Source organism: Psammomys obesus, unplaced genomic scaffold, assembly GCF_907164565.1.
Source record: "Psammomys obesus unplaced genomic scaffold, mPsaObe1.curated_primary_1811, whole genome shotgun sequence".
NCBI lineage: Eukaryota > Metazoa > Chordata > Mammalia > Rodentia > Muridae > Psammomys > Psammomys obesus.
In genome coordinates, this window is record NW_026586589.1 from 6,927,918 (window position 1) to 6,942,051 (window position 14,134).

General features: G+C 43.7%; 1 protein-coding gene across 1 annotated transcript; it reads left to right on the forward strand.

The window, feature by feature from the left end:
* Nucleotides 1-1,418: 1,418 nt before the first annotated feature.
* Nucleotides 1,419-12,381, forward strand: Dsn1 (DSN1 component of MIS12 kinetochore complex). The gene is made up of 11 exons (XM_055602209.1): nucleotides 1,419-1,682; nucleotides 2,607-2,632; nucleotides 2,945-3,265; nucleotides 5,505-5,578; nucleotides 6,372-6,444; nucleotides 7,373-7,463; nucleotides 8,938-8,997; nucleotides 9,344-9,421; nucleotides 10,296-10,443; nucleotides 11,207-11,294; nucleotides 11,746-12,381. Exons 2-11 carry the CDS (start codon nucleotides 2,608-2,610, stop codon nucleotides 11,829-11,831), a joined length of 1,044 nt encoding a protein of 347 aa, XP_055458184.1. The 5' UTR covers nucleotides 1,419-1,682; nucleotide 2,607; the 3' UTR covers nucleotides 11,832-12,381.
* Nucleotides 12,382-14,134: the final 1,753 nt, after the last annotated feature.

Sequence of the window (14,134 nt, forward strand, 5' to 3'; positions counted from 1 at the left end):
GGGGGGGGGGCGGGCAAAAGGAGCAGAAGTTAACAGTGTCTCCTTGGCTGTATATTGAGTTTGAGGTCAGCCTAGACTACATGAGAACCTGCTCAAAATAACCAGAAAGGGGACAGGGTTATGAATTCAAGCAATAAAATTTTGATGTGGAACAAGGAAAAAAAATTATGCATCTTATGAACAAGATGGAGCCACGGGAGAATTCAAAGCAAGGATGTTTCCTGGGAGTGGATTCCACAAGGCAGTAATTTCAGCGTGTCCCAACATGGCCAGCCCTGGCTGGGAATACTGAGGTCTGTTTTGGGGACATCAACATGTGAGGTGCTGGGAAATAGGTGCATGGATAAAAGAAACCCAGCTCCAGAAAGTGATATTCAGGGAACCAAGAACAGATAGCTGTTGAAACTACGAGGCCAGAATGGCAGAGTAGACATTTCTGAAATACACATTCCTACCTTTTACCAGAAAACTTGCAAGGGACCACAATTACAACAGAGAAATAGCCAAAGTCATGCTTCAGCCACCTCTTGTTTATTGGAGCGTTTTTTGTTTTGTTTTTGTTTGAGACAGAGTCTCACTATGTAGCCTTGGCTAGCCTGGAGCTTTCAGGCTGGCCTCAAACGCACAAGACAAGTGTCTGCCTCTGCCTTCCCGGTGCTGAGATTAAAGGCATGTGCCACCACACCTGGCCCTTTGTAATCTTCCATATTGCTCTCAATTCAGCGTTCCCAAAGATCAGATCTGAAAGAAATCACTTCACTGTCTCATGAGGGCGTTCTAATGGACCCATACTTTGTCCTGAGGAAGCAGTCTGCTCTGTATACCCTCCCAGGCAAGGGAGAGTGGAGCAGGCGTGGTTTGGGCTTCTGGGTGCACAAAACAACTGGCCTTCAATATGGGGTCAACATAGATGGATAGAAACGGAAAGGAAGGCTTTCCAGGCAAAGAGTATGCTCCAACAAAGAAGCGGGAGCAGGGTTGGCCTGTGTTGAGGCTGGCAAGGTTGTGCTTAGTTTGCTTGGGTACTTAAGGACCATGGGGCGGGAGATAAATTGAGTTCAGAGTTCTAGTTCTCCTTGGAGAAAGTCACTGTCTACACTCTTTGAGTCAAAGAGCTGGGGGGGGGGGGGGGGGGAGCCATGGCCCGCAATAGGGGTATGGCACCAGATTCCCTGGCTTTCATAGGCTGTATAGCGGGGGAGGTCACCAAATTGCTGTATTGGAAAGGGCAACCCCCGGGCTAGCAGTAGCTACAGACGAGGTGATTGGGATCTGGTTGGAAACCACACAAGGTGGGCAGGGCTAGCGCGTGGAACAGCGGAGTACGCATGCGCTCTACCGGAGGCGCGGTTTGCGCGCCCAAGTCTCAGGACGCGCATGCGTAGTTGTTCGGCGGGAGTTTCGGAAGTAGCCACGGAGACGCTGGACCGCGGACCGGACTAACGCGGAAGAGCACCCTCTACGGTGACGCCGAGTTTGCAGAGGTGACCTTGGGCTTCGTGTTTCAGGAACGCCGCCCCCACCCCACCCCCGGACTGGACTGGCATCGCTCTGGGGTTCGGAAGTCGCAGACACCTCCCCGGATGTGGCTCACTCACCCCTGACCCGCCTCTCGGCCGCACCCTCCCACTGCTCCTGGCGCTTCCAGCTGCAGGGCCCGAGGGCTGGGAGACTTTCTCGAGGTGGGACACCGGGGGAGGGCCACGCCTCTCTCCAGGGCACAGCTGGCGGCCCTGACTCCTGATAGTGACCACAGGCAGATTGCTAGCTCGCATTGCTGTGCTCCGGACCTGGGCCCCCTGATAGAATAACAGTGCTCAGAGTTGTGGAACGTGCTAAATGGAGTAATGCTGTAAGAAGGCATTTACTTGGCACAGGCTCGTAAGCGCTTAAATGACTTATTCAAGCTTGAGCCTGTGTGATCAGGCAGAAGGATTGTGGTGATTTAGGTCGTGGAAGGACCCTTCAGTATAGCCCCTCAGCATGCATTCGTATTTCTTTACCAAGCATCCCCAATATTTAGATGTCTTTTGGGAGGGAGAGGTAGGTACTTGCGAGATGGAGAGAAGCCTGTTCCTGCCTCTCTTCGGGACAGTTGTTTGTGACAGGTGCTGGGAATGCGGTCTAGTCCGGCTGGGGAGACACGTAAATGAATTTTACAGCCAGTTCTATAGAGAAAGATGTTTGCCCACCGAATCTGCTGGAATAGTGACTTCATATTTAAGCTATGTTAGGAAGAGATGATTATGTTTTATGGGTAGAAGGACAAATGTGTGTACTGATTAAAAAGAATTTTCAGGAATGGCAGAATCTGGAGAGAATGTGTGGTGGTTTTGTTTGTTTTCTAACCTGGAAAACAAAGATCCTAAAGTCATCAACGGAATTAGGGGCTAGCGAATCACAAGGTGATTGGGAGCTAAGATAGGTTGTATGTAGTTAGCTCTGCAGGAGAGCAGTCAGTGACCCCAGCTGGTAATCTTGGAGGAGGCAAGTGAAGGCAGTTGAAGCACAAGACCTATTATGGGATATGAAGCCCCCTGTGAGACTGGAGGTGGAATGTGAAGAACAGATCACTTCATTTTCCTATTTTTATTTTTTTCACCCAGGATGACTTCAGTGACCACACCAGAAGGTGAGTTTTACAGTGAGATCTAGCGCCTCTTGCTTCGGGTTCAGGCTTTTGAACTGTCACAGAATCCTTGCTCCTGGTGGATTTGGAATCACACGAGTATGCATTGGCAGAATGGCTTCCTCCTTGTTTCCATCACCTGGGAAATAGATTTCCCTTCTTCCTTCTTTCCTTCTGCCTAGGCTCCTAGAAAGCTGATGCTACAAGTGTATGCCATCTTGTGGGGACGTGCATTTTCTTTTGTCACCCTTTGCTCAGACACTTAATTGTGGTAGGTTTGATTTTATATTTTGATTTTTCTGTAACAAATGCTAGACCAGGAACCAGTGATGTCCCAGACTCAGGATCATCAGTTGCAACCAAGTCTCAGCCCTTTGGAAGTATTGCCTAAATCCTCTGCCTCCCTGGAGATGATGACTCAAGGCATTTCAAAGGAGAAAAATCACCTAGATTGGCCTGAAGAGGGGGAAAGTTGTGTTGCCAACAGCCAGGAGAGACTTCAATTGGGGTTGTCTCATTTGTCCTTTGAAGAACCGTCTGTCTGTCATCAAACCAGGAGGCAGTCCTGGCGACGAGCAAGTATGAAAGAAATAAACCGACGGAAGTCATTGGCTCCCTTTCACCCAGGCATCACAGGTGGGGTGCTGTGTACATGAAAGAATGGAATTCCAGCCCAAATATGAGGCAGTGAGAAATGAATGGCATCGAGTGCAGAATAGACAGGACTTGGCTACCTTTTAGCTATGCAACTTTGAACACATCACCTTCTTGAGCGTCATTTTCCTTACCTATAGAATGGAGATAATCCTATGGGCATGTTCTTGTTCATAAGTCCTGATGCCACACACTCAGTGAGTGTTTAGTATTAATTGTCTGTATACATATTAGCTGCTATGAACAGAACTCCTGGTTGCTAATTGTTTTAATATGTCATCCTATCTAGGATCCTAGGAATTTGGGTTCTTCCTATGTCTCATACCCTAAAGTGGAACAGAAGGCCAGTGGATTGATGCCTGCTTGATTCCAGTCTTTTTAACTGGAAATGACTCAGAAGGAAGACACATTAAAAATACATTAAGTGGGGATAGGTATGTGGCTCAGTGGTGAGGCACATACCTAGTGTGCCTGAGGCCCCACGTTTAGTCCCCAGCACTAAAAAAAAAAAAAAAACAAGTAAAATGTCTTTTAGGGATTCCATATTTAAATGTAATTTGAGTAAATTTATAATCATTTGATGTGTCAGTATCTTTATATTCGTTTGATATGCGAGTTTCAGTATATGATGAGAGTGTAGAAAGTCTAATTTGAGGTTGAGCTTCACTTTCTTTGTCTTAAGTCCTTCCCAGTAACCTGGGGGAAATAAAACCACAGTACATACATACTTGGCAATTAGCAGACCCTTCAGTGTTGGAGCTAATGTGATTTCCTTTAAGGTACCACTGTTTTTCCGGGCTGTTGCATGTATAGAAGGGATCTGAGTAAAAACAGAAAGCATGCCATGGCACCCGGGCACATTGTCCCCTAGATGTGCCAAGAGAGTAGTTGTGTCCCCATTCTAGAGCCTCAGTTTGTATAACATGGAATCACCTGTGTAATAAGATGAATTATTTTTCTGGGTATCCCTGGCTACCTTCTAGGCTTCCTTGCTTATGGCTAGAAAGAATCTGGTTGACAGCAGCCAGACAGCCAAGGGGCAAGGGTTATTTTTAAAACAGCCTACTGAAGCTGAAGGGCAAGAATCCTTAACGCCAGGTACTTCCTACTGTACGGTAATTGTTTTTAAATGGATGTCGTTGAGAAAACAGCATCTACATCTTACAGTTGTTTGGGTCGGTGACATGATTACATAAAGCACCCACCCAGTGGGTTCTGATGACTTGCTGTATAATCTAGAGCAAGGAATCTAACCAGCCTGTGTGCCGCAGTGTTGTTAACCATCTGTTACCAAAATAGACTTGATGCCAGGTATGGTCAGTTCTTGCCAGTGATCTCAGCACTTGGCAGTCTGATGCAGGAGGATTGCCAGGAGTGTAAGAACAGCCTGGGCTACATTACAAGACTGTATTTCAAAAAAATAAAATAAAATTAACAAACCGAAGAGACTTGCCTTAAATTTTTAAAGAGCTGTGTGTAGCAGCGGAGGAAAATGTCCGCCCCACAGCAGGTGTTCAGCGGCCACTGGCTAATGTTAAATCACCACAAGGAACACACTGCTTGTAGAAAAGCGTCTTGCAGGCATACTTGGGCTGGAAGCATGACTTCTTCAGCCTTTCCTCAGACAGTTCATTTCCTTTCCTTGGCCGAGTTTCTCCATTTGTAACATGGAGCTCGTATTGTTTATAAGAAATCATCTTCACACTTCAGTGAAGATTCGAGTCCATGCACAGGTGAGGCAGCCCCATCCCAGCTCTGCAGGTTATATATTGAAGCACATTGCAGGGCCTGTTACAGAAATGCCTTCTGAGTCTCTGTCTTTTCTTTTTGGAGACAGGGTTTCTCTGTGTAGCCATGATTGTCCTGGAACTCACTCTGTAGACCAGGCTGGCCTCGAACTCACAGAGATCTGTCTGCCTCTGCCTCCCCAGCACTGGAATTAAAGGCGTGGGCCACCACCCACTCCTCAGTGTGATATTTTCAATCTGCCTTGTTAAACAAGATTTTAGTGTAATATATGAAAAGGTTCTAATAACGCTTGAAAATTTGGATTCATGAAAATGTAAGCTTTATTCCTTTGTGTGACTGGAAAAATTAGAATTCTCTCCTTACTCAGGTAAGGCAGCTTGTCTTTATTAGGTTACGTCAAGAGGGGGTAGATTTTCTGGTTTTGTTTTGTTGACCGAGTGTGATATTCCTTAAATGTGCTGCTTTGTGTCAGAGCTCAGCAGGTCCATCAGTGTGAACTTAGGAGAAAGCAAGCGGCTTGGCGCCCTCCTGCTCTCCAGTTTCCAGGTGAGATTTTCAGGGTCCAGAAGTGTTTCTCTTTGGTGGTGTTTGCTCTTGAGAGAGATCTCAATATCAGTGATGAACCGAGGAAAAGCGGTTTTTCCTGGTTGGAGCTGATTTCAAAGCCAGTTCTCACCTGGGCAGCTGTGCTTCCTGTGGACTAACCTTGCTGCTGCTGTTAGCTGAGCAGCTCAGAGGTTTCCCAGTGTCTTTCACTCATTGTCAGCAAGTGGTGAGACTTTAGAGTGGGTTGCAGTCAAAATCAGTTACTGTAGACATTTCAAGGCTAACTGCGTGGCAGACCAGTGTGGGAAGTATTTGTCTTTGTCTTGTTTTTTTAAAGTTGTGTTTTATGCCCCCCGGTAGCTTATGACTATTTAGATGAGCTAGTAATTTGTGTGAATTAAGTGAGCATTGTTTTCCCTGAGTTAAAAATGAAAATGTAAGCCAGGTGTGGTAGTACATACCTTGCAGTAGATCTGTGAGTTTGAGGCCAGCCTGTTCTACATCTGCAGAGTGAGTATTAGGACAGCCTGGGCTACACAAAGAAACCCTGTCTCCAAGAAACAAAAACAAACCATACACACACACACACACACACACACACACACACACACACACACACACAAATAAACAGAATGTGAACAACATAGCTTTTCCTACTGATCTATATGGAAAGTGTGGGGTGAAAAAGAGGCTGTGTGTGGTTTCATGAAGTTCATCATAAGCATCATGAAGCTACAGACAGCTGGCCTGGGAAACTTTGGTGGTTGTACATCAAGTGCTTTTCTTTATTTAGTTCTCAGTTGAGAAGCTTGAGCCTTTCTTAAAGAGCAGTAAGGACTTCAGCCCGGAATGTTTCAGAGCAAAAGGTGAGCTGTGAAGCACCTACAAGTGCTTTGATCCTGACCGACTCCTTCTGTTGAAGCCAGCCAGTCTGTTTTCAGTGTCCTCTTTTATGAAAGATGCTGTCTCTTTAAAACCAGGTCCCTCACCTTTTTAAATGTCGCCCCTTCCTACTACATTCCTGCCTTTACCTGACTTCTGTAATGCTTTCTCTTCAGGGACAGCGGTCACATTTCTGGGAAAAAGTAAAATTGTATAGAGATCTATGTTTAACTGCTTTTTCATGAGAAAAGTGTAGAAATACTTAAAAAGTTGCCTTCCATTTAGCTATCCACCCAAAGAAAAGGATAAATTTTTCTTTTGTATTTTCTTGTTGCACCCCCATCCACCCATATAGTTATTTTCCTATTACTGTGATAAAACATCATGACCAAGGTATTTAATTTCAGGGAGCTAGAGTACATGTTGGCAGAGCAAAGGCTTCGCAGCAGAAATATCTGAGAGCTCACACCTTGATTTCAAGTAGGAGGCAGAGAGCACACTGGAAATAGAACAAGGCTTTTGAAACCTCAAAGCCCACACCCCCAGTGACGCACCTCCAACAAGGCTGCACCTGATCCTTTCCAAACAGTTCTGCCAACTGGGGACCAAGTATTCAAACACAGAGCCCATGGAGCACATTCCCATTCAAACCACCACAGCCATCCCTGTGGTGCTGGTTACCAAACCCAGGGCCTTGAACTTGGCTAGGCAAGTTCCTCTACCATGGAGCTAAACTTCCAACCCCAAAGATAAATTTTTTGCATATTTACATGACTGTTTTATGTGAATGAGAGGGCTGGAATGCAATAGGGAAGCCTAGAGTAGGAGGAAACTCCTTAATGTCTTTGTCATGTTCTTCCTGTGAGCATTTGTAGTCTTTTTTATTTTCTAACATAAATTTATCCTCTCTAGCATCTTCTCTCTCTGAAGAATTGAAACGTTTTACAGAGAAGCTGGAAAGTGATGGAACTCTACAAAAATGTTTCGTTGAAGATTCAAAAGAGTAAGAGCAATTCCCTTTCCATCTAATTATAACGGAGTTAAAACTTGATAATAATTAATCCAGTGCTTACACAAACATTTATGTGTCACCTCTGTACCACGCATTCTTTAATTATTTTTGCTTTCTTGAGATACAGTCTCCGTGTAGTTTGGACTGGCCTTAACCTATTGGCAATCCTTCTAGCTCTACCTTCCAAGTGCTAGGATTAGAGGTATGAGCTCATGCTTGGCTTGTACCAGGCTTTTCAGGATAATGAGGAAAGGGATATAATAATAAATAAGTCAAGACCCTTTTGTCATATTTGTGTTAGAAGAGATAACAGAGAAAATCCAGTCTCGACTAGTAATAATCCAGGAAGTCAGCAAGTTGATAGTGACGTTGCTAGAGTGTTGAGAGAAGATCCCTAATAGTTTCACTTTCAGATTGGACACAAAAGACCTGGGTAGTGAAAAGTAACAGCTGTGGAAAGATTGAGGGGACCAGTCCTCAGACCTTTGACTGCCATGCAGAGGGCAGCTTATGTCCTGGTGCTCTTTGCAAGCAAGAGTATTAGCAGAATGGGCTGGCAAGATGACTCAGTGGATAAAAGCAAAAGCTCTTACTGGCACAAGCTTATGACCTCATTCCTATCCATACTTCCCTTGGTGGAAGGAAGCGTTCCTTTGTTGAAAGTAGTCTTTTTACCTCTACACACACTGTGTCACATACATACCTATGCATGTGCAAACACAAACATGCCACACACTGATAGTAATAAGTAGAATTTATTGTTAAAAGGATAACATCCCCTAAATTGGTAGTCCTTCAAGACTGGGGCTGCCATCACAACTCATAATTCTAAGAGTCATGCACTTGATCTGAATTTAGAAGTTATGCAAGGTCTGTCCTTTTGCAAGTTCTTGAGAGTGAGATTGCTAATCAGACATGAAATAGTTTGGCCCAACAACGTGTATTTAAGCGCAGGCTGCTGCATCTCTGCTAGAGATACTGCACACGTGCCTTGGTAGAAAGCAAGAATTGCAGCCCTCGTAATCTGTCTTTGTCAGGTGGAAAACCAAGTATATGTGCTGTAGGTTGGCATTTTCAGTGCCTGCTTCTTTCCCATTAGAAACAGAGTCATGAGAGAAATTGCTGAGCTGAGAGGAGCCAGAACACAGAAAGTCTTAAGAACCAAGTTAAAAGGTTTTGGTTTTTATTCTGTTTGCAGTAGTCATGGAATTTTAAAGCTAGGGAGAAAAAGTAAAGGACTATTTTTAGGAAGGTTAATCGCCATGGTATGAATTGGAATTGATGAGAAAAACAGATTTAGAAGCCATTTAGCAATTATTAGTACAAAGTAGATATTGTGTCCAAGATTAAATATTTTCCTAAAAATAAAAAATTATGAATATATTTTAGTGCTACTGAAATTATGTAAGACATTAAAAGCAAGTGTTGAAGGATTCATAGTAATCTCGTAATATCTGTATTCCAGAAAAGCACCAGATTTTTCGCTGGAAGCATCAGTAGCTGAAGTGAAAAAATATATAACAAAGTAAGTGACCCTTTTTTCCATCAGGGAAATAACTGAACCTGGAGAAGATCCTGGTAAGCATGGTAGACAACACTGTGCATCAGGTTAGGAGCTGGAAGGCTTACGAACAACCCTGACAGACAGTTTCAGAGGGTGGAGTCTAGGGCAGAAGGGTGTTAATTTGATTTTAACTGCGTGTGTGTTACTTGATTCAACTAATATCCTCTGAATCAGTTGAGCTTTCTAATCCTTTAATGACCTTTTAATACATTTAAAACCAGATTATATGCCTAAAGTACTTATTGCTGCCCTGAGTGATTAAAAATGTGACCAAAGTTAACTGAATTTCCCTTCCCAAATTCCACAGGTTTTCTTTAGAACGCCAGGCTTGGGATCAGCTCTTACTCCAGTACCAAAAGGCGGTTCCACCTAAAGAGATGCCCAGGTTAGACCTGAGAACTGGAAAAGAGCAGCTGTCTTTTTACTTTGTGGAGTTTGATTTGCATTCATTTCAAATCCATTTGTGCAAACTGAGAGATGGATCTGTGTTCATAATTCAGTCAACTTTAAAATGTCTTATTTGTGCAAACTGAGAGATGGATCTGTGTTCATAATTCAGTCAACTTTAAAATGTCTTATTTATTTTCTTTGGTGGAAAAGGAGGGACAAAAACAGAAGACATAAGTATTGCTGTTTTCAGACCCTGAACAGAATTGCTTCTGTGCTGTGTTTTCAGCTACCATTCCCAGTGCACAGGGAGATGGGCACATAGCTGCCTTGCACTGATTCACCTGCCACTGTGCCAACAACGGTCTTCAAGAGACTTTCTTGAGCTGGAGATAGGCGAGAGTCCCTTGGTTAAGGCCTTAGTGAAAAACACAAAGCCATGAAGGAAATGGCATGGGAGGTATGAGATGTGAGAGGCAGTCTTTGGCTAGGGAAGTCAAGAAGGTGTGAAAGCACTAGATTTTGGGTTACTTCAGCGTTTGAACTAGTTTTGTTAATTTAACATACAGACAGCCCAAGGTGGCCTCAAATTCACAATTCTCCTGTCTCAGCTTCCCAATTGCTGGGATTCCAAGTGTGTAGTACCACAAACCTCTCAGCTAGTATTTGAAAGCTTTTTTCCCCCAACTAAATCTCACCTACAAAGCCAACTATAAAATGTTAGGTGAAACCCTAATTGCAGAGGTGATGTAAAGAGGCTTTGAGGAATATGGCTTTTGAGCGGGGTCAGGGTTTCCTTCTCAAATGCACTCTTATATTGCTTCCAAAAAATGGTTATAAATTCCAGGAAACCTCTTTTCTTTTGTTTTTAGGGGATCAACTGAAAGCGAAGTCACTGAGGTCAAAGTAGATCCTAGAACATATCATGGGTCTTCCCAGGAGGAAGTTCTGAACACAAAGCCAGACTACCAGAAAATAGTACAGAGTCAGAACCAAGTCTTTGCCTCTATGGAGTTGGTGGTAAGTTGCTTCAGGCTTCTTAGGTTGATTACCCAGTTTCTAGGCTTGTCATCTTTTTTAGTGTTACAACATTCTGACAGAATACCTGAAGTGACTTATAAGAAGGAATGTATTATTTGGGCTGCTAGCTTCTGTTGAACCCTATTGGTTTAGACCTGTAGCCATGCAGCAGGTCAGTGGGAACATGTGACGTGGCAGTGCCCCTCATGATGATGGGAAGGGAGGGAAGGAGAGGATCAGGTCCTAATAGTCACTTCAAGGTCACACTCCCACAAACCTAACTACTTCTAAATGTCCCATCACCTCCTCCTGGTAGTAACACTGAGTAGCAGCCTTTTAAAGCGTGAGCCTCAGGGGACCCTCCAAATGCAAGTTAAAGCATAATCTTTGGAAGTTAAAAGAGGATACCAACCTCTCTACCTTGGGAAAGCCAGAAATTTTTTAAGTAAATATATGGTGTTAAATACTAATAGAACAGTAAAAGGGAAGAGAATACAGGAGGAACAGTGGGCTCCTAGCTTCCAGTGGCTATTAGCTCCATTGGGGTTATGCTCAAATGAAACCTAGAGCACCTGACATCTTGGTGGTGGTTTGGGGGTCAGTCTCCTGGGGCATGGAGCAAACTGGAGAAATGTGAGGTATGGTTCAGTGGGTGCCCAGAGAGAATGTCTGGCATTAGCACACCAGGCTGGAAGAGCAGAGTCTACAGCTCTAAAGCAGGAGCTTGCCTGCCCTGCAGCTCACAGGGATCTTTCCTCTGCAGATGGATGAGCTGCAAGGATCAGTGAAGCAGCTACAGGCCTTCATGGATGAAAGTACTCAGTGCCTCCAGAAGGTGTCAGCACAGCTCAGTAAGTGCATCCCTTGAGGGGACCAGAGCTTAGGGGTGGCTGTATCTGATACCATTTGGGATACAAACTGCCTTTTCAGGCATAAGGTCTTTAGACTTAAACCAGATGACTTGTTTTGTTCCCATAGTAAGTAAAATGTTGATAGGAAATGCCTCAATGTATTCTCCATAGAAGCACTCCATGAAGATATACACTGTTTTTTTACTGCTTTAGTGTTCAAGAATACATGAAGTAAAACCGAAGACCCTCCCATAGTTTTTTCCTGGATTCCTCTAGCCATTTTCTTATTTATTACACCATACTGGCCTTCCTCCTGCACTGCCATATCCTTGAGGACAAGGGCTTTATTTATCATTAGTACCCTTCTGTCTGGCATACTACCACATGCAGTTTCCAGTACATTTTACGTGAATTTAATTGAAATGTATATTTTGGCTCCTTTCCTTTGCAGAGAAGAGAAGCACGGAAAAATTAGATTCTTCACCTGCTCGAAAACTGCTCAGACTCCACCTACAGAACTCATCGACCACACAATGATCAGGATCTTGTCAGGGACCTGACCTGTACCTGTAATTTCTGCTGTGAGCTGCCTAGGAGAGGACAGGGACAAGTGTCTCCACACAGGGTAATCGCACAGTGGTCAGAGCTGACTGACCCAGCTGCACAGCACTTTCACGGTTCTGAGCGACAGCATGTATGCATCCAGAAGAATGTGTTGGACACATGTTGTAGAAATGTGCAAGACGCTTGAAATGACCTTCAAAACCAGTGGCCCGTTGCTCAAAATATCCTTATGGCCAGCACTTTTCATTCCATGAAGATATTGTCCAGTTTTAAAGAGCAACCCAAAGACATTTAGAACCAACCTTAATGAAATGTTTTAGGGGCCAAGTTGGGTTCCTGCCATAAAAGAATGAAGCTGAAGTTGTTGAGCGTGGCACTCAGTGGAGGATAGGGTGTTATTACATAATGGGTGGATCTGAGTCACGTCACAAAATTTCCTTTTTCTGAAGTGTTCTGATGTCTGTAGTGTACTTTAGTTTTCAATATTGAATTGATCTCCTGAAATTAAATTCATGGCAAGAAAGGGCTGAGACTTTTTTTTTCCCGTTTGGGAATCCCCTGTGCCTCCCTAAGAGTGGAGCCCAAGGCTTTTCCTGTGCTAGCCAAGGAAAAGCCTCACTAAGCTGCATCTTTACGTTGTTTTAGTTACTGAATGGTGCCTGGAACATAGTCCTATAAGCTCTGTTTTAAAACCAAGGGGGAGCAGTTACTTAACCCCTCATCTACCGTATTGGAAAAATGGTAGAATTTGCAGTATAAGGACGCTGTAAGGATTTGTTTAAAAGCCTAGAACGATATTACCAGTGTGTCACTGAAGACTTAAAAAAATGAATAGATAGTAGAATAGTTAATGAGGTGGCAAAGCTAATTCCTAATTTGGAATACCACATTGAGAACTCAAGCAGACTGCTCTATATACAGATGGAGACCTATGTAGTAAAGTCTTTTAAATAAAATTTAAAAGCTATGCCTAGTTATTGAAGACTGAAGATGATGTTGTCCAAAGTAGAACAAGGAAGAAAAAACTTTAGGCAACCTCCATGAAGCCAGTATTTAAGAGTTAAAGATGGTATTACTTTTCTTTCAAGAGCAGTCTAATAAAGGTGATTGTGCCTTCCTCCATTTTATTACAGTCTATCACATTTGTTTATTTATAAGTGTTCAAAGGTGAAGATAGGAAATGTGTTTGGTATCTCAAGTTAAAAAGGACTAGAACTCTGCCCAACAGCTGGCCATAAGTCTCAGCATCTGCTTTGATAGTCTGCAGGGCAGAGCCTTTCAGAGGCCCTCTGTGGCAGGTTCCTAACTTGTTTCCTGTTTTCTTCTTTGATGTCCATCCTCTTTGCCTTTCAGGATGGGGATTGAGCATTTTAGTCAGAGTCCTCCCTCTTGATTAGTTTCTTTAGGTATACAGATTTTAGTAGGTTTATCCTATATTATATGTCTATATGAGTGAGTATATACTGTGTGTGTCTTTCTGCTTCTGGGACAGCTCACTCAGGATGATCCTTTCCAGTTCCTTGCAGACTATCAAAGCAGATGCTGAGACTTATGGCCAACTGTTGGGCAGAGTGCATGGAATCTTATGAAAGAAGTAGGAAATAGTAAGATCTGGAGAGGACAGAACTCCACAAGGAGAGCAACAGAACCAGAAAAATTGAACACAGGGTTCTTTCCAGAGACTCATACTCCAACCAAGTACCATGCATGGAAATAACCTAGAACCCCTGCACAGATGTAGCCCATGGCAGTTCAGTGTCCAAGTGGGTTCCATAGTAATGGGACTTCTGACATAAACTGATTGGCCTGCTCTTTGATCACCTCCCCCTAAGGGGGGGAACAGCCTTACCAGACCATAGAGGAAAACAATGCAGCCACTCCTGATGAGACCTGATAGACTAGGATCAGAAGGAAGGAGAGGGGGACCTCCCCTATCAGTGGACTTGGGGAGGGGCATGCGTGAAGAAAGGGGAGAGAAGGTGGGATTGGGAGGGGAGGAGGGAGAGGTTTAGGGGGGGATACAAAGTGAATGAAGTGTAATTAATAAAAGTTAAAAAAAAAAAAAAAAAGGACTAGAACATTAAAGAAAAAAAACAAAGCCCCGAAACTTAAATCTCAGCAGAAGGAAGAGAATAAGGAGCTGAAGGCTCTTCTGGGCTACAAAGCAAATTCTAGGTCAGTGAGCTGTGTTAAACCCTCTCAGTAACAGTTGTTGAGCTCCAGGCATTATTAGTGCTTATCATTATCACAGCTTTATGACAGAGGCTTTGTTTTTG

Coding starts and splice junctions, on each gene's coding strand:
- Dsn1 (XM_055602209.1), top strand. CDS start 2,608: ATGACTTCAGTGACCACACCAGAAG. Junction 3,266..5,504: donor CTTTCACCCAGGCATCACAG/GTGGGGTGCTGT, acceptor GCTTTGTGTCAG/AGCTCAGCAGGTCCATCAGT. Junction 7,464..8,937: donor TTCGTTGAAGATTCAAAAGA/GTAAGAGCAATT, acceptor TCTGTATTCCAG/AAAAGCACCAGATTTTTCGC.